The sequence below is a fragment of the Hyperolius riggenbachi genome, chromosome 5 (assembly GCF_040937935.1).
Source record: "Hyperolius riggenbachi isolate aHypRig1 chromosome 5, aHypRig1.pri, whole genome shotgun sequence".
NCBI classification, from domain to species: Eukaryota; Metazoa; Chordata; class Amphibia; order Anura; family Hyperoliidae; genus Hyperolius; species Hyperolius riggenbachi.
Genome location: NC_090650.1, coordinates 276,983,090 through 277,009,754, shown reverse-complemented (window position 1 = coordinate 277,009,754; position 26,665 = coordinate 276,983,090). Strand labels below are relative to the sequence as shown.

Here is a 26,665-nt window from a genome sequence, read left to right as displayed (position 1 = left end):
GTTTAAATAATAGAGAGAAAAAAATGTACTGAATAGTTAAATACACTTTTTTTTCTGGTTGAATACAATTTCATAATCGATCTCACACCATACAATTCTTGACAAAGTTGGTTTGAGTTTTCCAACATGTCAAATATCTAAAAATCGAGAATAATAAACAGGAAATTCAATTGGATTTATTAATCGAAAAAGAAAAGCTCTCAATTTTTTGGGACAACCTATTGAAATTATCGAATTGGTGAAAAATTAGATCTTTTAATTGTTTGTTGTGTGGCCACCTTTACACTACCACCTACTTCAAAAGGTGTTTCTGTTCTTCAGCATCCATACACCACGGACGTCTAAAGCCTTTTTAGTACCAAACTACTTCTACCTATCGTGGACATCTGTAGGCATTTTTGTGTCCCCATATTTCTATGCCATGGATGTCTAAAGGTGTTTAGTACAAAGTTTTGAGTTAATGCCAAGTTTCTACTTGGCATGAGATAAGCATATAATTCGAAGTTAATGCAGAATTACGCACATGTTACTGCAAATCAATGCAGCTGAAAATGGACCAATAAAATGGTTCCACTGGAAGCTTCGATTAGCCCATTTACAATATATTTTCATAATTAGCATAATTCTGTATCATAATAGCATAATTCGCAAACATATCAAACTTATTTGCACCTTATTTGCACCTCCATGACTATCTCGCTTCAATCTGTACTGAACTCGGCTACTTGTCTCATTCACCTCTCATCTCGCTCTTCCTTAGCTGCTCCTCTCTCCCAAGCTCTTCATTGGCTGCCAATTGCGGTGAGGATTCATTTTAAACTCTTAACCCTAACCTACAAAGCTCTCCACAATCTCTTTCCCCTATACATTTCCTCACTTGCATCCAGATACTAACCCAACCACAATCTCATATCAGTCCGTGACCTTCTTTTGTCCTCCTCTAGAATCACCTCCTTGTATTCACAGATACAAGATTTCTCACATCCTTCACCATTCCTCTGGAATGTCCTTCCACAACACATTCATCACTCTGCAATCTTAGAAATCTTTAACTGCGACTTCAAACTCACTTTTTCAGACAAGCAAATGCTCTATTAGATTGTAAGCTCACAAAAGCAGGGGTCATTCACCATTTTGGGTCTTCGACTGTTATTCATTTTTTATCTTCCAATCTTTTATACATTTTATTCATCATGTTACATTTGTCTCCGTAGTTACCAAAACTGTATTTTGTACTAATGCCCCTATCTAAGGTATACCATTGTCTGTATTATTATGTACTCCATGTTTGTTTCTCTTACTTTGTACAGAGCCACATATTATGTTGGTGCTTTATAAATTGATAACAACAATAATTCCTACTGACTAAGGGATTATTATTTCAGCAACTGATTGGCTGTTTAAAATCAATATACAGTGAAGAATCAGTAAAAACTGGCTTTAGAAAAATGCCTGCACTGCTGGTAAATTCTATGATCTGGCAGGCCATTTTCAGATCAAATCTCTGAGTATGGCCTGTATTGGCTAGATGCACAAGGTGTCCTCAGAAGATGAGGAGCAGAAATTTCAACTAAAACTCAAATCCTGGATTAACAGAACCCAGATTCTACAAGAACCAACATGCAGTAGCTGCAGCTAAAAAAATAGGATTAGCCACTGGGAAGTTCAAGTTCAGCCCAGGTTCTTGTTGAACCTGAAAATACACTATTTCCTGCAGAAGATGTTTACTATTTTTCACCTACAAATTCAATCAAATATGTAATGATGGCAGGCGGTGTCCAAACATAAGCATACTGCAAGCATTCGTAGACTAGCAATGTAACTCAGGCATGGGCCTTCCCCACACGTATGTAATATGTAAACAAGACTTCCATAGAGCATCCAAATGGATTCAAATAGGCTTTCTATGTAGAAAATAAGTATGTGTAAATTGATCTCCTTTGTGCTTATTTTTTACGAATAACTCACCAATTACTATTTCAGCCCATAATCATGTTATTGTGAGAACTGCACATGAGCAAAAAACCACAACGCACAAAATAAATTAAAATTTAGCTTTAGGTCTCAGTGAACAGAGATTACACTATATGGACAGCTTGGATAGAAAACAGCAGGGATCTGGGACAAATTATTTAATAGCTTGTTACTTCTGTTTCTGCGGCAATATTTTGTGGATCAGTCTAATCAACGCATGTTTTATCAAGAGATTACAGGAAACAAGCCAATAGCTCCTATGGCTTTTTTACCCACTTTCACATTCCCCACACGCCTCCGCACAGCATTCAAGGTTAAAGAGATTTTATTTAAGCAAATTTGATCTGATTTTTGCCTTCCAACATGATTCATTAGATCCTTGTCAAGTTGTGAAGAAAAAAAGTGATGAAAAGTAATAGTTTAATAATGTGTGTGCAGTTTCATTATCTCTCCACATTACAACAACATCATCTTTATCTGTGCTGGGAGAAGCCTAATTGCATATTGCCATCTTTCCTATAACATTTATTATTCCTGCTCCACAAAGAACTTTATCACTTCTTGAGGCACTAAACAGAAGAAAAATATGTTTCGTTAAAAATGGTTTAAATGAGAAAATGAAGAAAACCCTTTAGATTTATCTGGCTGAAAGCTAATAAACAGAGACAAATAGCTTCAAAGTGAGCAGAACCCAGACGATCAGCTCTAGTAACTCTGGTACGGGTGACCATTTAGTGACTGCTTTGTTCCTTCTACACTCTCTTCGTATGATGACTTGCTTGATGGACCATAATATCCACTGACTCTAGGAAAGAGTAATGCAAAGGGCATACTCAGGAGGACACTCGAGAAGAAGAAGTAAACAAAGTGGAAAAAAATAGAAGCCATTAAAAACAGCCTAGAAAACTGAATGTTCCAGTCTAGATTTATTGTTCAGTAACTGAAAAAGCCTGAGTAAAAAAAAGTAAAGTTCTTCACATAGCAAAAGCATCAGTACTAGAAATGGAAAAACTAAAAACTTGCAAAGCACTTTTCTCCTACTTGACTCAAAGCATGTGAAAATTGCAGCCACTAAGGGCAAACTCAGAAGGCCAGCCTGGAGAATTAAAGGTAGAAAGCCGAGAGCCCAATATAGTGTAGTATGTATTGTAAGATGGGTGAGAAGAATGTAACGTAAGTAATATACTTACAAACCAGGGTTACCTCCAAGGCAACCACTGAAGCAGCAGGTGGGGAGAACAAGCCTGTCCCCACTCAGGGTTAAGATGTCGCTCTCTGTAGCTAGGAGAAAAGAGGGTGTAACACTCTTCCACCAAGAGTGGATAACGTGATATATAGAGATGTACAGAGGCGCCAGTAGGATAAAAGTCACTAAAAACGCTTAAAATATTCGGGATGCAGTGGTGGACCAGCCAACCCAAAATAGACCAAAGCACTGTCGATTAAGGTTATAAACGATTTATTCACATACACCTAGGACAAGTTGCAACGCGTTTTGCGGGCGAAATCCCGCTTCATCAGGCAATAAACAACAGGAGCAATACACAGCACGGAGTTCAATATACACTTGGCACCTCTGTGAAGAATTAGGAAGTCATGCCTAAAGATTCCATACTGAATAAGTGCTGGCTCCATCCAGGATTCAAAGATTGGTCTCCTATGACAAAGGTGGTCGTGTGGTCAGTCAGTCCCAGCAATCTTAAAACTTCTTTCAAGAACAGTGTGCAATGCGGTGAAGATATCCAGTACTTTTAAAAATCCGCTTTCCATTTTTTTTTATATATGCAATTTCACTTTTCTGAAAATACCATTTCCCTCCTGGACATGAATATGCACTGCTGCTATAGACCTTGGGAAGAAGGTTAGCTGTTGAAGTGAACTGGTGACTGGGAACATTTGTTAATTATCCATTCTTAGCTGTAAAACAGAAGCACTGTGAGAGCCCACTAGATGTGTACAGTTCCTACCCACAAATGAAACACTCATGAGCAATCCACTGTTTTAAGTTTAGGTCTACTTACTGAGCTTATCAAAGTAGCTGAGAATAGAAAACGCAAAAAATATTCTTGTCCTGGTAGCACAGAGTCTTTAAAGAGACTCTGAAGCCTCTTAAAATTCCCATCTACACTATCACCCCATCTAAAACACAGCTATCCCGCGGCAGAACGCTGTGTTTAACCTCCCTGGCGGTAAGCCCGAGCTGAGCTCGGGCTATGCCGCGCAGGGGGAGATCTCAGCCCCTGGTGGGGCGATTTTCATTTTGTAAATTGCTGTGCACGCAGCCAGCACTTTGCTAGCCGCGCGCACAGCTTGATCGCCGCCGCTCTGCGGCGATCGGCCGCACGCAGCGGCTGAAGAGGCCCCCCCCCCCCGCCAGAGCCCTGCGCTGCCCGGATCAATGAGTTCCGGGCAGCGCTATGGGCTGGATCGTGTGTCCCTGACGTCAGGACGTCGGCTGACGTCCATGACGTCATCCCGATCGTCGCCATGGCGACAGGAGAAGCCAAACAGGGGAACGCGTTGTATACGCGTTCCCCTGTTTGCTATTGTTGCCGGCGGCGATCGGACTAGAGGGCCACATGCGCCCTCTAGTGGTGTTTCATGTAGCTACCACTCTGGTAGCTTTACATGAAACTTTAAAAAAAAAAAAAAAAAAAAATTGGAATTCTGCAATTTTTGCAGAAAAAATTAACCGCCAAGGAGGTTAACCCCCCAAACACTGGGGCAAAAATCCATGACTTTCCTGGAAGGCAGAGCTATGAGGTGTAGCTCTGCCTCAATGCGCGTCAATCAGCGCTAATCGCTGCCTCTCCCCTGCCCCTCCCCTGCCCCTCTCAGTGAAAGAAGCCTGAGAGGGGCGGGGAGAGGCGGTGATCAGCGTCGATTGATGGGAGTAGAGGCAGAGCTACAGCCCAAAGCTCTGCCTCTACTAGGAAGCGCTCCCCCAACATTGCCCCGGGGAATTAACAACGTTCTGCCACGGGATAGCAACGTTTTAGATGGGGTGATAGCGTAGATTGTTAAATAAAAAGAGGAATTTTAAGAGGCTTCAGACTCTCTTTCATCACTTGGAATGTCTAAAAAAAACCATACCTGTCTGCAGAATGAAACAAAATGCAATTTAAGTGTACCAGAGACCTGCAAATGTAAAGATTTTTTACTTACCCCGGGGCTTCCTCCAACCCCATAAGCATGGATGCGGGTAATTAATAAATCTTTACATTACTGTCTCTGGTTTACTTTAAGGTCATTGAATTATGAATGGTATGATACATTTTTTGTGTAGTTACATTTTGAAAACTACAACCTGTATTGCAAGATGGTGTTCATAATTTTCAAGAACCAAGTAGGTTTAAAAAAAAAAAAAGAAAAAAAAAGGATACAGTTAAAGTTCATTCTCTCAGGATAATTCATTTCATCTGTAATTTGCCCACACATTCCAATCTAAGCATCCTTCTTGTCATTTAACTACTAAACGACCGCTTCACGCCAATGGGCGTGAGCGCGGCAGCAGCCCCAGGGCCGCCTAACGCCAATTGGCGTCAAGTCCTGGGGCAGGGATTTGCAGGAGCCCAGGGTCCTCAAGTGGTTAAAAATGGTCTTGTGTTCATGTTAATTTCCAGGTTCAGTAACAACTCACTCTATTGCTTAAAGAGAAACTCCGACCAAGAATTGAACTTTATCCCAATCAGTCGCGGATACCCCCTTTTACATGAGAAATCTATTTATTTTCACAAACAGACCATCAGGGGGCGCTGTATGACTGATATTGTGGTGAAACCCCTCCCACAAGAAACTCTGAGAACCGTGGTACTTCTGGCAGTTCCCTGTCTGTGAACCTTGTTGTATTGTGGGAAATAGCTGTTTACAGCTGTTTCCAACTGCCAAAAAAGCATGCAGCAGCTACATCACCTCCCAACAGCAAAAATGTCACCATGTAATAAATGTCAGAATGTAAATCAGGGATTTATAAGATTTTACAAAGGGGATACAGTGACTCAATCATTTATACATAATTATTGTAAAAATGAAGCACTTTTTTTATACATTATTTTCACTGGAGTTCATCTTTAAGCAGCAAAAGGATTAGCAGTTAACCTGCATATCCAGACAGTGAAATAGGACAGTATATCTTTTTACATGGCAACCCTGAAACTCAAGAGACTATTATAAGAAATGCTTTACATTGCGCATTGCTAAATTTTGATCCTCAAACTGTCGTATCCATGTTGGCTTTCCTCCTGCTTGACAAAAAATTCTGATTTGACGTTACATAAATCTGTAAAAGGAGTTACATTAATTAGTAAAAGGTGTGAGGAAAAGAGAGGAAAAATAACATGTTTTGTAGAAGGTGTGAAGAAAAGAGAGGAAAAATAACATGCTTTGTAGAAGTTTTCCTCTCCAGTATCTATGCTCCCCAATATTTATTTTGAACTATGTACAGCACAATGTTGGCGCTATTTAAATAATAAGGAACATGCAATTGTAGTTTGGGGCACACAAATAGAATTTAGATTTTATTTTTATTTTTCATACAACTTTGTTGCCTTATGAGCTGGAGCATGGAGAAAAATCTAGTAAAAGGTTTATGCACTTTAATGTTTGTTACCTTACGGTGGCTTATCCATTTACATAACATCATAAAAAGACTAGCTACACTTTATTTTAATAAGCTTAAATTTACCATTTACAACCTTTGAATACCATGCTGCTGATAAATCTGCCAAAATCTGTCTAGTACTTTAACTATTTCAGCCTTGAGGTTTTTTTTTTACCTTATGCATCTAAACAATGTCGGTGCTCCTCCCATTCAGTGGTCAATAACTCTGTCAATGCTTATTACGCCTAAATTATCTATATCTTGTTGGGGTTTTTTTTTTACCATACATTTTTGGTGGGGATTTTTCTTAGTAATTAATTTATTCTCTATGCATTTTTAAGCTTTAAAATAAAAATGCTAATGCAAATGAAACCCACACATTTTATTTGCCCATTTGTCCCCATCATCCCAATATTTAACCAATTGAGGACCACAGTGGTAAACCTCCCTAAAGACCATGATATTTTTATCAAAATTGGCCACTGCAGCTTTAAGTCCAAGCTGCAGGGCCACACAACACAGCACAAGTGATCCCCCCCCTTTTTCTCCCCACCAACAGAGCTCTCTGTTGGTGGGGTCTGATCGCCCAGTGTGTTTATTTTTTTAATAAATATTTATGTTGTGTTTTTTATATATATTTGATTATTTCTTTGTTTATACATTTTTTAAAAATTCCTCCCTCCCCCAGTCGGCAAATCCTGGCGATCTGCTGTCATAGGCTCTCTTCTGCCCCAGGGGGACAGCCGTGTCACACGGCTATCCCCAGTACAGCGCTGCTGCTGATCACATCGCTGTACAGTGTGTAAAGACTAACAGTCTCCCAAGCAGCGGTCGCCGCTCGGAGTCTGAAGGCAGGGCGCCCCCGAGCAGGAGATGCGCGCGATCTCCTGCAAACTGCAGCCCCAGGACTTGAAGACAATTGGTGTTAGGCAGTCCTGGGGCTGCCGCTGCAGTCACGCCCATGGGCATGACCCGGTCGTTATGTAGTTAGATTAGGTCTCTAGTGCAATGGTTAAGGTGTAATTTTTCTATATTGTGGTTTTTTTTATTTTCTCATTGTACCCTAGCCGTAACTACAAGCCCTTATTTGCAAAAAATAAAAGTAATCTGCACTTATGAAATACATAAAGCTGAGTACCTAAGGTAACAATGTACGTATTCTATTATAATATATGTCACTTTCCTTTTTACAAGCTTTTTATTTTGGTACAAAATAATTGAAAACACAATGTTTATTGCTTTTGATTCAGTTTGTCTCTAAAAATAATTCACATGACATAGACATCCACCCTAAAACATCCTAACATTTATTCTATAACTTATAGTTAAAATAACACCACCTATCTCTCAGCTGATAGCAAGTTAGACATCTAGCATGCCAATTCAAAGTGTGCATGTGCCATTGTATAGGCCAATTTTTTCCACAAAGTATTTTAGCATCATACTCAGTTTGCATAGCCCCAGAAGAGTCTGGACAGCAGAAAAAGGAAACAAATGTCACCATTATGAAAAACTAACAACCAGGGCTATTCCAAAGTGGGTGTTTTGTAAGCCACCGACTGGCCAAAACTACAGCCAGAGCTGTAGTTTTGCTGAAACTTACCCAAGTTTGATCATAAATTAGAGAACTAGTTGGAGGCACCGAGTATATAACCATCTTAAATCATAAGGTATAGGAGTAATTGGATCATACCTCCATAAATGGAAAAACCATATGGGTAAAATTGGTTTTAATGATGCACAAAAAAGACACTGCGTTTCACGGGTACTGGCCCACCTCCTCAGGTCAATAACAAAGTGCCTAAGTCACAGCTGTGGGCGCCTCTTTTGAAGGGCACCATAAAAAGACCACAAGTGTCACCATTATAGAAAGCTAACAACCAGGGCTATTCAAAAGTGAGTGTAATCTATAGAACATTGTAGTTTTGCTGAAACTTTCCCAAGTTTGATCATCATTTTGAAAATTACTTTTGTCAATGATGGTTTGAGTTTGTACCTACCTAATTTTTATTACAGGTCCAAGCTATGAGACATCACAATGTATTCTAAAATTCCTTATGATAACAATTAGGTCACATACACAACATTTGATGATAAACTGGATGCACAGCAATCCATTATTCTCTAGGTGCACCTATGGCTTTTCTGCAGTTCATTCAGATAGAGGCTGGTTAATGTTAGGAGTAAGTGGTGACTGGTTAGGGTTAGGCGTAGTTGAGGGGTGGTTAGGTATAGTTAGTGGAGGGTTCAGGTGAGCGTTAAAGTACAGTGTGTGATAGTAGAATATTGGTTAAATTACCCATATTCTACTATGGTGGATAATAGAATATCAATAAAATTATTAATATTCTCTTATTGTTATTTTTTGCCTATTACCATTATTACTGCACCCATTTCTCCTTGTGTTGCTATTATAGATGCACCCTTATCTATGCCTAACTCTCCGCTATCCATGCCTAACCCCTAGCCACCTAACACTAATGCAAATCTATGCATAGGCGCTCATGTAAAACATCACTTATAGTAGCTATAACCGTAAATTTAGGCACCGGGACCGCCCATTATAGAAACTGCTGCTATAAATAGCGGGTGCTGTGGTGGACTGTATTTTTATATTTATAACAGCTATATTTATAGCCACAGTTCCCTTCTGTGGGGAGTCCAATTGCCCGCTATTTTATTAGGCGACTCGGGTGCCCAAATTTACAGTTATAGCCAATAACGTTTTTTACATTGGCGCCTGTGGCAGCACCTAAATTTATCCGTGCGCACTGCGCCCAAATTTACGTGACCCCTAACAGCAGCTTCCATCACTTCAGAACACAGATCTGAGGTAGCACAGAACTGCTGTGAGAGAGGCACAGTTAGGGAAACGCCACACTCGTGGCTGCGGAAAAAAACCCTGCATTTTGCAGCAGATAATTTTTTTGCATCTTTTGAGCGTTTTCGCACTAGCATCATGCACCATAGACTGCCAGAACCTGTAACCAGTCTATAAGAATCGTATGCGTGCTACAATTTTATGTGTTGGGGAGTCCGTTTTTGTTAATTGGCTGTAAAACAAACACACGTGTAACCATTGAAGAGCATTATGTGCAACGTGCTTTTTACCAAAGTTCTACAATTTTACAGTGTTACTTGTTTTTATGAATGATGATCATATTCGTAATAGTGATCATTAAGGCAACGCCGATTGGCCAATGGATCACATGATACCTTGGGCCAATCACTGCAGCCACAGGGGTCAAGGGATCACATGATCGGTGGTGCAGTATGGGGGTTATGTGCACAATTATTACTGGAAGTAATGTACTTACTGCATACACTTTACAATGATCACTGTTACTCATTGTGACAGTGATCATTGCAGCTAAACAGGGCACGATCAGGAAGAGAGACCATATGGTCCCTTGCACTAATCGCTGCTGCCGTGGGCATGCGCACGCTATCGTCTGCGACAGGAGGTTTTCTCTGGGAACTAGCTCCTATGGCCAGGAGGCATGAGTGACCTCCTTTTTGGATGTAGGAGCTATGTCCATAGTACATAAGTGGTTAAACTGTCCACAGTCACTGCTCTCTGAGACTACCACCTTCTTGGGAATCAGTCCATTTCAGCAGTTAAAGTTAAAGGGAACCTGAAGCGAGTACGATTATTTAAAATAAACACATGACATAGCTGCAAATGAATATTACATACTTACCTCACCGTCAGTTCCTCTCAGAAGCTCACCATTTTCTTCTTATAGTGATCCCTTCCAGTTCTGACAATATTTTGTCAGAACTGAAATACACCAGTTGCTGTCAGTTATATATCAGCAGCTGTCAGTTACAACTGAATGTACAAGGTAATGTCCATGTTTCCCTATGGCTCAAGTGGGCGATATTACAGTTTAACAGTGTGCTGACCAGGAAGCTGTTAGGGGGTTATGGCCATTTCAAAAATGGAGGACGGATAATTCCATTGATCACAGTGGACAAATGGGACGCAGGAGAGGAGAAAGAGATTGAGGAGCAGACTACACAGGAGGTGAGTATGACCTGTGTATGGTTATTTTGACTTTTTATTTTCAGTTCAGGTACTCTTTAAACAGGTAAACATTTTGGCAGTTTAAGAATCCTATTTATCATCACTACAAATAGTCACATGACTATCATTAACTTTCACCAAGTTCTTTTGACACTGGGGGAATAGCAGGGCAGCTCAGTCCTTCCATGGGCATATTTATGAAACTGCACATCAATTTGAATGGACTGCAACTGTTTACTTTTTCTACTTCCTGTTACAAAATGCAAATGGGTGTTTTTTTTTAAATACCTATCCATTGTTGCAAATGAGCTAAAATGTTTTTCATTGTAGCTCACCTCAGCAAAACACAACTTTGTATGAACATTTTCAAATATAAAAAGTCTTGCTATGTTCATCTGAACTTCCATCATGCTATATCTGCATTTTTCCACTTTGTTCTCGTCTGTATAATTAACTGCTTTCGGAGGATTAGATCCTTCAAAGTGTTCACAGTCGCTGTGTTCTAGGGCATATAGTAAACCAGGGAAAAAGGTAAGAACTTGTGTTAATTACATTCTCTTCAGTAAACCAAATGTCAGATCCATCATTCTCTTTTATCTGTCAGTTGCAGTCTAATTCTCTGAAACCTTTCTTTTTTTTCCCCCTCTCTCTTGAAGCAGGTCTAGTTCATGATAATAGTGCATTTTATATTCACATCCCCTGAAGATAGCAACTAATCACAGTCCTTACAGTAGCGCGGGTATAGACAACTGCATTTTTCTTCCTCCGCATTAGACAATTATATGTCTGTGAGGGCGGACCAGAGCACTTGTTTTCTTGCAGATAATGTCTTGCTGGTGATGTGAAGGATGCTACAAGCAACAAACAAGTAGACACGTTATAAACCAACAATGCATCCTGCTATTTACATATTAAAATGTATATTGCTTTAAGCTTTAATAAGCTCATATAATGCACTCCCTTCCCCAGTGTTTTCTCTGGGTTTTATGAGATAACAAGGTCTGGCAGGCAAGAACAGTATTTATTTCTATTGAGGTTCTCGCTACCTATAAAGTAGCAAAGGGGTGAGACAGTTTTCTAATCTTTCCATTACATTTGTGAAGAAACAGTCTGCATATATTGTGAATTATGCATAAAATAAAAGCTAGTACAAGGGAATCCGGTACATACATTTCTTCAGGGAAGTGGATCAACCTCATTGCTGCATCCAGGGCACAGGAGTATTATAAATATTACACATTACCAATTGTGATACTTTCTTTTTCTTTATGGTCACCTAGTCCCACAATATTCCCCTAAGTATAAACCCAAAAGCAATGTGAGACTAACTGAAAGAATTATGTGTCCATTAGTGCTAAAACACACCTAAAGCGCACGAGATATGGAGGCTGCCATATGTATATCCTTTAACCACTTGCCGACCGCACGCTTATACCGTGCGTCGGCAAAGTGGCAGCTGCAGGACAAGCGGCGTCGCCAGCTGCAGGCTGATTAATCAGGAAGCAGCCGCTCGCGCGAGCGGCTGCTTCCTGTCAATTCACGGCGGGGGGCTCTGTGAATAGCCTGCGGGCCGCCGATGGCGGCTCGCAGGCTAAATGTAAACACAAGCGGAAATAATCCACTTTGTTTACATTGTACGGCGCTGCTGCGCAGCAGCGCCGTAAGGCAGATCGGCGATCCCCGGCCAATCAGCGGCCGGGGATCGCCGCCATGTGACAGAGGACGTCCTGTCACTGGCTGCACAGGACGGATAGCATCCTGTGCAGCCCGGATCACTGGGGGGACAGGTAGGAGAGGGAGGGGGAGGGAATGTCGCCGCAGAGGGGGGCTTTGAGGTGCCCCCCCGCAACATGCCACCAGCAGGAGCGATCAGACCCCCCCTGCACATCATCCCCATAGGGGGGAAAAAGGGGGGCGATCTGATGGCTCTGCGTGCCCGCTGATCTGTGCTGGGGGCTGCAGAGCCCACCCAGCACAGATCACATCAAACAGCGCTGGTCCTTAAGGGGGGTAAAGGGTGGGTCTTCAAGTGGTTAAAACAATGCAAATTACCCAGCTGTACTGCTGATCCTTTTTTTCTCTAATACTTTTAGCCATAGACTCTGAGCAACCATATGCAGATCAGATGTTTCTGACTGGATTAGCTGCATGCTTGTTTCAGGCGTGATTCAGACACAACTGATGCCAGGAAGATCAGCATGGCGGCAAGGCAGTTGGTACTGCATAAAAGGAAATAAATATAGCAGCCTCCATATCACTCTCAATTCACATGTCACTTATTATTATGGATTTATATAGCGCCATAACATTCCATGGCTGTGAACAGAGTTAGAAAACAAATATGGGTGCATAGAAATACAGAGGTACACATTACAGAAGAGGTAGACAATATAATAGATTACACCCAATAATAAGAATACAATTATAACAATACAATAATGGTCAATGGTATGCAAATAATAACTAATTAATGCATAATTATAAATATTTTGTATGCAAATGCATACAGCTTGAAAACTGATCATTGATCAGCAAGTATTGAGCATCGATTGTTCTGCTGAATGCAGTGCAATGCTTTGAGTCAGTGTTTCTCAAACCTATCCTTGTGACTCCCCAACGGTGCATGTTTTGCAGGCAGCCTCACCTATGCACAGGTGGTGTAATTAGTGTCCACCTACCTGAGACACTAATTACCCCACCTGTGCTTGGGTTGCCTGCAAAACATGCACCGCTGGGGAGTCATGAGGACAGGTTTGAGAAACACTGCTTTTAGCTATCGAGTCTCCATAACCCCTGCCTCACCCACATCGCACAATAATTTTACAACATGTCCATTTGGACTTCCGATCCATAAACTGCACAAAATCGATTGAATATGACAGAGCAATAGATTATGGCATATTTGATCAAAGTGGTCATATCTGCCAGAGGTCGATCAGATCTCACATCTGTATCAGTCATCAAGTCATATAATTAAATGTTTCAACAGACATTTTTTCAGGTAGTGATGCCCACTGTAGCCACAAAGAGTAAATTTGATATAGAAACAATCTTGGAAAATCATCACTTTTATCACTCATTTATTTAATAGCACTGGAATTTTGCTTTCACATATTGCTAGACAGAACAAAAACATAAGCTAGCGTGCACTGGATGTCTATCTGTTTATAACATACATAAGACAGGAACTGAACAACTTACTGACGAGTTCTGCACTTATATCATTATCCTTGCAGTCCTCTCTCTTTATACAAACTTTCTAGTACCCCAAAATAAAAACAATGTTTGGAGTATGCCCAGAACAGAAGCAAGTGGGAAATAAAATAAAGTCTGCTTCAATAACTGAACGCCGAAGTAAAACTGATATTGGCCTCAATTCACTAAGCTTATCTCCTGTCTTTAACCCCCTTGGCGGTATGAAAAATACCGCCAGGGGGAAGCGCAGCAGTTTAAAAAAAAAAAAAAAAAAAAAATTTTAATCATGTAGCGAGCCGAGGGCTCGCTACATGATAGCCTTCGGCGATCACCGATCAGGAAATCCCGTTCAAAGAACGGGATTTCCTGGAGGGCTTCCCCCGTCGCCATGGCGACGGGGCGGGATGACGTCACCGACGTCAGCACGTCATTGGGAGACCCGATCCACCCCTCGGCGCTGCCTGGCACTGATTGGCCAGGCAGCGCTCGGGGTCTGGGGGGGGGGCGCGCGCCGCACCGGATAGCGGCGATCGGGCGCGCGGCAGCGGCGATCGGGGTGCTGGCGCAGCTAGCAAAGTGCTAGCTGCGTCCAGCAAAAAAAAATTATGTAAATCGGCCCAGCAGGGCCTGAGCGGCACCCTCCGGCGGCTTACCCCGTGTCACACACGGGGTTACCGCCAAGGAGGTTAATAACTCTTCTAGAGTTGTTACCATGGTGATAAGGCATGTAGTATTCAGGAAACATTTTACCTCAGGCAAACCTAAAGTTAACTCTTCTGTCTTTAAATGAACTCTTTAATCCTTAAAATAACTCCAGAGTTAAAGACAGGCTGTTCATTAAAGGGATACTGTAGGGGGGGCGGGGGAAAATGAGTTGAACTTACCCGGGGCTTCTAATGGTTCCCCGCAGACATCCTGTACCCGCGCAGCCACTCACAGATGCTCTGGCCCCGCCTCCAGTTCACTTCTGGAATTTCTGACTTTAAAGTCAGAAAACCACTGCGCCTGTGTTGCCGTGTCCTCGATCCCGCTGATGTCATCAAGAGCGCACAGCGCAGGCCCAGTATGGTCTGCGTCTGAGCAGTACACTCCTGGTGACATCAGCGGGAGCGAGGACACGGCAACGCAGGCGCAGTGGTTTTCTGACTTTAAAGTCAGAAATTCCAGAAGTGAACTGGAGGCGGGGCCGGAGCATCGGTGACTGGCTGCACGGACACAGGATGTCTGCGGGGGACCATTAGAAGCCCCGGGTAAGTTCAGCTCATTTTCCCCCGACCCCCCTACAGTATCCCTTTAACTGCGTGTGAAAATAACTACAGAGGAGGTAAATTAACTACAGAAGAGCTAACGTAAGGAATGAAGAGATAAGATAACTCTCTTACTGTGTGGAGGTAAGTTTTCTCTTGCCTTATTATCTCCAGCATGATCTTAGTTGTGAATTGAGGCCATGTGTAAACTCTCTGTTATCCGCACCAATGGGGATTGGCTAATGCCAGATAAGGGTAGTTAGGGGTTGCTTGAGAATTACTATTAAAAATAGGCATAAATAGTACAGTAGTACATTTTACTATACCCACACTGAAAACTCTGTATTGATGTTGAAATACAGTAATAAAAACAAATAAACACAAATGTAAGTAATGTAACACTGCTTTATTGCTGTATAGGGGCGTTCCTGGGTAATATAGTGCCTATGGTAAACTCTGAAAATAATTAAATACAGTAGCCAAGTGCACCCTATATACATAGATTTAGTAACCATGTTCCAGAGATAATAATCAGATCTGAGGTCTAAGTGGTGGGGAGGCACAGGGACAGGCATGGCGGCGCAGCACAGACCCATGGTGTTGTGGTGCCCATGGCACCAGCCATGCTTACACCCCTCTAGATATGCCACTGTTGCTGTATAATGTACTCTAAAAAGAGCCTTGCGCATTCTGCAAAGCCTGTTTGAACCTATGACAGAAGAATGACCACAATCAAATAATTTTAGTTATGCATAACAAAAGAATATATCCATTGCCATGTAAATCACAACTAACTTCAAGCAAAGCAAGCCAGGGATCCCTAAGCAAAAAATATGAGTGTCACTCCTGGTGATTCAATCTTGGTGATTTAAATGAAACAAGGAGTAGTGATATAGATGGAGCTTATGAACCAACATGAAAAATGTCTCGTATTCTTCTATGACAAATTCTGTACTTGCTTCTACCTTGACAGTTTAAGCATACGAACTGACATGAATGCAAGTCACCTGCTTTGGTTGGGGGGAGCAATAGAAGACTGGTAGACATCATAGGTTCTTATAAGTTTGTTTTTTTCATTACTGATATCATAAGCTATAACAAAGGGGATCTAAATGTTTATTTTACTTTCACAATGCAAAAAAATGAACGATCTCCGACTTTGCTGTAACTTCTCTGTTCTGTTATTAACGTAACTAACTGTTGGTGCTTGCTATGCTGCGTGCACCATCACTCTGGATATCTAGAATGAAACGCACTTGTGCCCTTCTTTACACTTAACTCTCTTTCTCCCCAGCCTCCTCCTCAGTGCTGTGGCCAATCACAGTGGAGTGGGGTGGGGCAAGAGGGGATGTATGTGTGACGGAAGGACATACAGACACACAAAATAATTTGGAAGATAAGTTGATGTGCCATTACAGTCAGACACGTGTAGTGAGGTTGGTTAACCCTTTCTGCCGCCCGGACGTGAAGCTCACGTCCGGGCAGCTGCTCTGCTGTGGTGCGTGCTTCGGCGCACTCCCGTGCTGTCCCCCGGTAGCCCTGGGATTAGTGAACGGGAACATGGTTCCTGATTACTGATCCGTGTTCCCAGCGCAAAAACCGAAGCTCTCTTACAAGAGGCTTCAGTCTTTCTGCACGTAACATTTTCCATGTCCCTCTTGTGCTTCCGGTTAGCGAGAAGCACAAGGAGGAAAAAAAACTCAAGGTGGCCATCTTGTGGCCAAATAGTAAAACTACATCTACATATTTTTTACATTACAATTTACACATATAATAACATTAAAAAATAACTGTTTATTTCCCACACCAAAATATTACCCAAATAAAATGTTTAATGCAAAAAAAAAAAATTATAATTAAAAAAAAAATTGTTACCTAAGGGTCTGAACTTTTTAAATATGCATTTGAAGGGGGTATACTACAAACATTTTTTTCAATTATAAGCTTGTAAATAGTGATGGACGCAAAGCGGAAAAAATGCACCTTTATTTCCAAATAAAATATTGGCGCCATACATTGTGATGGGGACAAAATTTAAAGGGTGTCATAACCGAGACAAACGGGCAAATAAAATACATGGGTTTTAATTATGGTAGCATGGATTATTTTAAAGCTATAATGGCAAAAAACTGAGAAATAATGAATTTTTTCAATTTTTTTCTTATTAATCCTGTTAAAATGCATTTATAAAAAAAAATTATTCTTAGCAAAATGTACCACTCAAAGAAAGCCTAATTAGTGGCGGAAAAAACAAGATAAAAATCAATAAATTGTGATAAGTAGTGATAAAGTAATTAGCGAATGAATGGGAGGTGAAAATTGCTCTGATGCATAAGGTGAAAAATCCCCGCGGGCTGAAATGGTTAAGCGTGAAGTGTTATTTGAAAAAGGACAGTTAGTGTTTGGGATTATCTGAATGCTGTGGTTAGACTTAATGTAATGAGTGCAGAAGAGTAAAAGTAACTATTGAGATTAGTTTGAAGGTTAGAGTAGGGCAACCTCTGAAATTTGCAACACCAACATCTTGGCATTAAGATGAAGTAGAGAGATAGTGAGACCAAGAGCTAAGAACCCATGCATGTTGATATGGGACAGTGGGTAGCTATACAACCAGTATTCATACTGTAACTTCAAGGACTTGAGAGTGATCTGTAGGTAAGGAAGTGATCGTGCTGTAATATGTACGAACAGAGGCGCCTAGCAGAGTAAAACAATGTTCTAAAAATGATAAAAAGAGGGAAGTCGAGGTGGACTTACCTCCCTCTGGTAGTGGACATATACTCAAATGCAGAGTAAAAAATATACAATTTATTCACAGCTCCATAAAATTGCAACGCGTTTCGCGGTCAACAGTCCCGCTTCATCAGGCAGTACAGGAGCATATAAAACTGGTTTAGGTCCATAAAGCGTGTGAGCTCCTGTACTGCCTGATGAAGCGGGACTGTTGACCGCGAAACGCGTTGCGATTTTATGGAGCTGTGAATAAATTGTATATTTTTTACTGTGCATTTGAGTATATGTCCACTACCAGAGGGAGGTAAGTCCACCTCGACTTCCCTCCCTCTTTTTATCATTTTTAGAACATTGTTTTACTCTGCTTGGCGCCTCTGTTCATACATATTACAGCACGATTAAGTCCACCCCTGGTGCAGGGGTTCTTTCCCCATTTCCTATCTACAGAGAGCGACTTTTATACCTGAGTGGGGTCAGGTACTAATACTCCCCACCTGCCTGTCAAGTGGTTGCCTGATGGTAACCCACCTTTGTGAGTATAAGAACCTTTGACATTATATTATATATTGAGCTTACCAGACAATACTGCACTATAGGGCTCTTGGTGTCCTCTGTTTTATTTTTTTTATTTTTTTTTGTTATACTGTTTTTATTAAATTTTTAAGAAAGAACAACAATCAAAAGAAATTTCAGAAGGATCAATGAGCACAGTTCAAGGGTCAAGTAGAACATATGAATGAGCAGTATTGTGTTTACAGACGGTACAGACATCTCATAGTTAGTGTATAGGTGGAAGGATCCTTATGTCGCTACTTGACAAGAGAGTAAAGACTACAAGCTTAAAGGGGAACTGAAGAGAGAGGTATATGGAGGCTGTCCTGTTTATTTCCTTTTAGACAATACCAGTTGCCTGGCAGCCCTGCTGATCCTCTGCCTCTAATACTATTAGCCATAGCCCCTGAACAAGCATGCAGCAGATCAGGTGTTTCAGTGGTTCAGACTTATAAGTCTGATCTGACAAGACTAGCTGCATGCTTGTTTCTGGTTTTAATCAGATACTACTGCAGAGAAATAGACCAGCAGGGCCGCCAGGTAACTGGTATTGATTAAAAGGAAATAAACATGACAGCCTCCATATACCTCTCTCTTCAGTTCCCCTTTAATATTTGTGCTTTCTTATAACCCCAGAAAAATCAAACATTTGAAGAATCCGAGTGGACCTGCGTCCAAATAAGTATTAAGTTGTAGTTAAGGAGAGCAGTTAGAGAGGTAAATGTAGAAGTAGTGAGAGAAGGAAAGGGGTAGGAAGAGATAACCAGGTATAGAGCAGAAGTAGAGAAAATTGTGGTCCTGTGTACAGAATTGCATAGTTTCACAAAGGTTAGCCAATACTTGTAAGAGAAATCGACAGCTTGGGTAAGTAGATATGTAGGTAAAGGCCTAATGTTAATAGACTAAGAAAGACATTTTTTTTTTTTATGTGGTCAAGGGGGATGATAAATAGGTGATGCATAGGGCCATGAATCCCAGATTTTGTGAAAGTTGCGTTCAGTATCCCTGAGTGAGGCTGTAAGTTGCTCCATGGACCTAGTCCAGTTAACTTTGAGGATGACTTCAGAGATGCTTGGAGGGGAAATGTTTTTCCAGGCTGAGGCAATAGCTAGCCTAGAGGCAGTTAATATATGGGTGATTAAGCGGTTCACATGCCTATTCACTTCTGGGATTGGCTTGCCTAATATCATATATATGGGGTCTATTGGGACTGTAACACCAGTTGTGGAAGTAATGAGTTCTTGAACTCCATTCCAGAGAGGGGATAGACAGGGGCAGTTCCAGAATGTCCTCTGTTTTGTTTTTACAAGTACTGTAGGTAAGGAGTATATGTTTGTTCTGGTGTCTTATGGCTGCAATTAGAAAGTGTAAGTCTATACTATGTGTTATGTTATACTCTTCTCTGATCAACCACAATGCACATGTAAGCAGTAAACTGAAAAAAAGAAAAATATGATTTAGCTTCTCTTTCAGCCATTTCTCATTAGATTAATGGGCAAGTTTTGCATTTTAGAATCCTCTCTCAAGTTTCTAGCTTTAAGTTTTTGGGAGTCACCATCGCAGAGGACCTGTCCTAGGCTGACAATGCTTTAGTTGTAATTGGCAAAGCACAACAACACCTAATTTTTGAGAAAACTAAGGAGCACTAACCTCCCACAGAAGCTGCTGTTAATTTCTACAGATTAACTATAGAAAGTGTCTAGACCAACTGCATGACAGCCTGGTAGAACAGCTGCGCCGAGGCTGCCAGAGAAGCCCTGCAGCGAGTTGCTAAAACAGCAGAAGTCATTATCGACACTAAACTACCATCACTTGAACTCTTGTACAACACTTGCTGTAAGAGAAGGCCCCAAACATTATCAAAGGCAACACTTTTCACCCTGGAAATGCCTTGTTTGAGCTCCTTCCATCAGGTAGAAGTTTTAGATCAATCCGCATACACACAAACTGAATGACAACTAGCTTTTTCCCAGCTGCCATAAACTTGTTAAACCATGAATCTTCGCTGGAATAATTAACACTGTGTACAAAGTGTTTAAATATTTGAAATACCTGGCATACTTGTATAATTCCTCTATTTCTACCTTTGTTACTATCCCTATGTCCCCTATAAGCACCAAGGGGCTGTCATGAAAAACAACTTTTTTTGTGTTACACAATGACAATAAAGTGCTTAGACTGAACTGAATTGAAACAGAGAATATTCATAAAACAGTTTAATCCGATGCAGTTAGTAAATACTGCTTTGCCAATGTTCAGACAAAGTAAAGCCTGCCTTTCAAGCCACTACCCAGGAAATGCCTTGAAAGCTACAGACCTTCTACTGGAATAAGAGCTTACCACATGAGCTGGAACCTGCACCATTTTAGCAGCTGGAGTCCCTGGGCGCGGGTAAAACTGATTAATGAAGAGGCTTGGGAATCTGTATTCTTCAACTAGTTTTAACGTCTCCTTAAAATCTTCATCTGTCTCTCCAGGAAAGCCACAGATGATGTCCGTAGCGATTGTAATTCCGGGCACTCTACAATACAGATGGAAAAAAACATGTTAAACTGTAGCCGAGGGACTTCCCATTCTACCAAGTATTCTACAACAAATTTCCCAGAGGCCTATGATTATCATTACATTAACCATCTCTATGCCAGGGTAAAAGATTTTTCTAAAAGTCATTACGGACTTGTGGGGCACTACATGGGACAGTATTAAAGCTGCTGTAAAATTCATTGAGCAACAATGTAATAAACCACATGCTGGATATGCTGATCATGAAAAGAGAATGCAACACCTCTTATAAAATCAAAATGTAAAATGGATGCATCTTGGCAAACCCAAAGTTACCGGAGCAGAAAAAAGCAATTTATCCAGTAACATCTCCATTTTATTTACTTTTTTTGGTTCTCACAGCTTTAGACCAAACCAATACAACATAATTAACGTCATATAAATTAATTGGGACTATTTCATGGCACCGATTATCAAAGTGCTTAAATAAAGCATCTCCTCCTCAATCCAGGAAATTAAAAAATAAGTATTTGGAGTGTACCAACATGTATTACTGCTTGTCCTTACATTTGGCTGAAGCAGTGCAAATTGTATTACAGTGCAGCATGTGCCTTTGGTGAAATAGGAAGAGGTTAGGAAAGGGAGATAGAACGATAGAGGCAAAGGAGGAGGGGCTGGGGAGAAAGACAGAGGCAAAGGAGGGGCTGGGGAGAAGGGAGAGGCAAAGGAGGAGGGGTTGGGGAGAAAGAGAGGCAAAGGAGGAGGGGCTGGGGAGAAAGAGAGAGGCAAAGGAGGAGGGGCTGAGGAGAAAGAGAGAGGCAAAGGAGGAGGGGCTGAAGAGAAAGCGTTAACTAGAGAGATGGGCACATTGTATTCTAGTAATTCATTACAGATTGCAATAACAAAGGGTTGTATCATGTTCGCCATAAAGAAGTATGTTTTGGGTAAGGTGAATACCATTCATTGTTGAACTCTGCATTAAAAGAGTTAGCTTTAATCATAAAATATTTTCTTCAGTTTTGAGTTTTAAAGAAATGTTAGTTATATAGCAATTTCTCTCTTTGAACTTATTGTTTTGGCCAATAGATGTTACTATATTAAGAAATTCTGCTTTGACAAAACAGACTACTATGTTTTCCTTCAGACGTGCAAACTCATTGGTTGTTCCTTCAGGCCAATTGATGTAGGCCTTAGGTAGCTCTAGTTAGCTGCCAGGAGAGTGGGAATGGCTTTTCCAGTACAGGGCCATTCCTTGACCACGCCCCTTCCTTACCTCCTCTCTTTGATTTCCTGCTGTGAGATCTACTCTCTATGACCAGCCTGCAGTTACATTTCAGCAGCATCTTATTGTTTCTCCAGTAACTCCACCCAGCGTCTATTAAAGCATTTAACCCTTCACCCTACACAGTATGGTCATGCATTGTATATAGAAACAGGTGCATGCTCAGGACTTGTGGACTAAGTTTAGACAAGACAAGACACAGAACATTTATATTGCGCTTTTCTCCTGGCGGACTCAAAGCGCCAGAGCTGCAGCCACTAGGACATGCTCTATAGGCAGTAGCAGTGTTAGGGAGACTTGCCCAAGGTCTCCTACTGAATAGATGCTGGCTTACTGAACAGGCAGAGCCGAGATTCGAACCCAGGTCTCTCATGACAGAGGCAGAGCCCTTAACCAGTACACTATCCAGCCACCACAAGTTTACTATAGCCTGTTTTACTATAACAAGTTTCTATTGTAATAAAATAATTATGCACAAATGGTTTGAACTGTAAATTACATATTTCATGTCAAAAAAGGAAAATAATTAGCCTGAGAAAAAAAAGGTTAAAGAAACCTTAAATATTGGAGATTATGATTTCATACTATTTCAGTCAGGGCTCGTTTCCACTATCGCGAATCCGCATGCGTCCAACGCACGCGGATTCACACATGTAATGCAAGTGGATGGGCCTGTTTCCACTGTAGCGTTGTTGAGGTGCGTTTTTTTCAGCGGTAAAAAAACGCACAAAAGAGCCAATGAATTCGCCTGCGAGTGGAATGCATGCGAATCGCCGCTAATGTATTTAATAGGAAATTCGCATGCGGCTATGGTATGCGAATTTTCATGCGAATTCGCATAAGTACCAATGTAATTCAAACAGGCAGTGACATGGTCAAATTCGCATATACCCTCACCTATGCGAATTCGCGGCAAAAAACGCGTAAAAATTTGCATCCGCATGCTATTTCATGCAATTTCAACAGCGGTGGAATCCAGGCGATTCTGCACCGCAATAGTGGAAACGAGCCCTCAAACACAAGAGTGAAAGGGATAATCTATATCAGTCAGCGTTCAGGTCTATTTTTTGCTCACAATCTCCTGTACATGACCTGCTGCAGCATTCCACTCTATCAACTTTTACACAACAGATTGACATTCAGCAGATTAAAATTGTTTAATTTTACTTCCATTTTTTTAAATTCATTGACATCCAAGACATTTAGGGCCCTTTTCCACTAGAGCGATTGCTGAATCGCAAAATCGCAAATCGCTAGCGATTTTAAAATCGCTAGGGTTTGCTAAATAACATAGGAATCGCGGTAGGTAATTTCCACTACCGTGATTCGATTTTTACAAAAGCGTGATAGCGCCATGGAGTGATTATTGTCGCGATTTTGCTATGCTATGCGGTGCATAGCAAAATCGCAATAGTTGGGGAAAAAAGGACTTTGCTACATTGAAATCACTAGCGTTTAGCGCAAACGCTAGCGATCGCTAGTGGAAAAGGGCCCTTACAGTTTTTTGAGAGAGAGGTCTAAAACTTTAATGATCAAATTGTGCATCTGTGCCCTATGTGTCTTAAGTCCCTAGCATACAAAAACAAAGGTTAAATGACAGATAACACAGGAAATACCAAACCAAGTAGAATCTAACTAAATACCTAATGACTAAATGGAAGACCAAAATGTCTAACAAAAAAGCAAAGGCAGATGGAAGATAGCTCAGTTAGAGCTGATATAATTAGCCCAATGCAAAAAAAAAAAAAAAAAAAGACCTACTTCCAGATGAACTGTTGTCTTATAACTGCTGTGTATGATCTCTTGCATGTCAAACCCACTGATGCTGCCTCTATGCACTGCTCACACTTGTCTCACTCATCTCTCACTGAATGATACCCACTGTCAACTGTTATAACTCACGCAATAGGCACCATAAACGAGTGGGTCACAACGGAGCGTCGGAACCGCAATATCTCCGATGCACTCCCTCCCATCTCAGGGCACCATCACCTATACCAGAGCTGAGCTCCTGGTATGGGAGTCCAAGGCCCAGGTACTGCCCCTGCGGGACACAGTCCAGGCTCACCTAGACCAGTGGACCCGTAGGCTCAGATACCGGCCTAGAGGGAGGAGAGCGGGCGCACAAGTAAGGCTTAAAAAGAAAGGACTGCGGTCACCTATCCCAGCCATTCTTCTAGCGAACGTCCGCTCCCTCCCGAACAAGCTAGACGAGCTGCTCCTATTGCTTGGCAGCAAACCCACGCTTGGCAGCAACTCCCCGGTACTCTGCTTCACAGAGACTTGGCTGAATGATAACATCCCGGATAACTCCCTTCACCTTCCGGGCTTCGACCTTTTTCGTGCAGATCGCAACCAGGCACTCTCGGGGAAAAAGAAAGGCGGAGGTGTCTGTTTTTACATCAACTCCACCTGGTGCTCCAACACGACCGTTCTGCAGAAAGGCTGCTCCCCAGACATCGAACTCTTACTGATCAACTGCAGGCCTCAGTACTCTCCCAGGGAATTCAACTCCTATGTCCTGGCGGGCGTCTACATCCCCCCGGATGCCGACACCAGCAATGCACTGGGCACGCTCAGTGATGCCATCTCAAGGTGGGAGACACACCTCCCAGACTCCCTCTTCATCATTCTGGGGGATTTCAACAGGGCAAACCTGCGCCAAGAGCTGCCCCGTTACAAACAACACATCACCTGCCCCACCAGGAACCAGAACACCCTGGACCACTGTTACACGGTCCTCAAAGACGCGTACAAGGCCATTAGCCGAGCTGCCTTGGGCAGCTCTGATCACTACCTAATACACATGATCCCCACTTACAGAAGACACCTCGAAACCACAAAGCCGCAAATCAAGCCTGTGAAGAAGTGGACGGACGATGCGAAGGAGCAACTCCAGGCCTGCTTCGACAGCACCAACTGGTCAGTCCTGGAAGCTCCCTGCCTGGAGGAATGGTCAGAGAATGTCACCTCCTACATTAGATTCTGCGAGGAGACATGCATCCCAGCGACAACAATAAAGGTCTTTCCGAACAACAAGCCCTGGTTCAACGGAAGTCTACGCAGGCTCCGGAGGCAAAAGGAGGAAGCCCACAAATCTGGATCACTGGAGAGTTTCAGGGAAGCCAGGAACACCTTGAAGAGAGAGCTGAAGGTGGCAAAGAGAGACTACTCCAACAAGCTGAGTCGCAACCTCCAGTCCAACAATGTCCGGGAGGTCTGGAAAGGCCTAAGGGCAGCACCAACTTCAAGCCTCCTTCTCAACACATACTTCCGAGTACTGCATTAGCGGAGGATCTCAACAAATTCTATTGCAGGTTCGAGGCCCATCCCACCCACCCGGTGGACCAAACGACCACATCCTCACCAGTGCATCCACCCCCCCCCCCCCCCTCTCCTCCACACGCCGGTCATACTCCCTCAACACAGCTAACAGTCCAGGAGATCGATGTGTTGCGGCACCTCCGGAAGCTAAACACTAGGAAGGCCTCAGGCCCAGATGGCATATCCCCATCCTGTCTAAAAACATGTGCGGGACAGCTAGCCCCGGTCCTCACTTCCATCTTCAACACATCCCTGGAGCTGGGCAAAGTTCCCTCCTGCTTCAAAAAAGCCGACATCATCCCGGTCGCCAAGAAGCCAGGAGTCACGGACCTGAACAACTTCAGACCCGTCGCCCTAACCCCGATAATCATGAAGACCTTCGAGAGACTGGTCCTCTCCTACCTGAAGCTTCACACTGCCACCCTGTTGGACCCTCTACAATTTGCATACAGGGCAAACCGGTCTGTAGAAGACGCCATTAACATCTGCCTTGCACATATCACTGAGCACTTAGATAAACCAAAGACCTACGCAAGGATCCTGCTACTGGACTTCAGTTCTGCGTTCAATACCATCTGCCCAAACATTCTGTATGACGACCTGGAACGGCTCGGTGTTGACCCAAACCTTTGCACCTGGATCAAGGACTTCCTTACGAACAGGACACAGCTAGTGAGACTCGGAGGCTGCTCCTCCAGTGTAAGAACCACAAACACAGGCGCCCCGCAAGGATGCGTACTGTCTCCGATGCTCTTCTCCCTGTATACAAACAGCTGCACCTCCACCACGGATACCGTCAAGGTCATTAAGTTTGCAGATGACACCACCATCGTAGGACTCATGGGTGATAAAGCGGAGCTGGAATATCACAGCGAGATCGAGCGGATTCTCAGATGGTGCTCAGACAACAAACTCGTACTAAATACAGCAAAAACGGTGGAACTGATAGTGAACTTCAGAAGGAACGCCCCACCACCCAGCCCGGTCATCATTGATGGCACCGAAGTCACCAGGGTACATAGTGCGCGGTTCCTAGGCACCACCATCACGGAGAACTTGAAATGGGACGAAAATACCTCTACTACCCAAAAGAAGGCCCAGCAGAGACTGTTCTTCCTGAGGCAACTAAGGAAGTTTGGCATGCCCAGGGAGCTACTAACCAGTTTTTATACGGCGACCATCGAATCTGTTCTTTGCTCCTCCATCATCGTCTGGTACTCGGGAGCAAA

General features: G+C 42.3%; 1 protein-coding gene across 3 annotated transcripts in view; it reads right to left on the bottom strand.

The window, feature by feature from the left end:
* The window catches only part of CDKAL1 (CDK5 regulatory subunit associated protein 1 like 1), a 1,042,481-nt gene that overhangs the window by 309,706 nt on the left and 706,110 nt on the right, over window positions 1-26,665 (bottom strand). For all 3 annotated transcript variants that reach the window (XM_068236967.1, XM_068236968.1, XM_068236969.1), the window contains exon 11: window positions 20,669-20,849. In XM_068236967.1, the coding sequence (XP_068093068.1) occupies window positions 20,669-20,849 (181 nt within the window). The remainder of the gene's footprint in view (window positions 1-20,668; window positions 20,850-26,665) is intronic.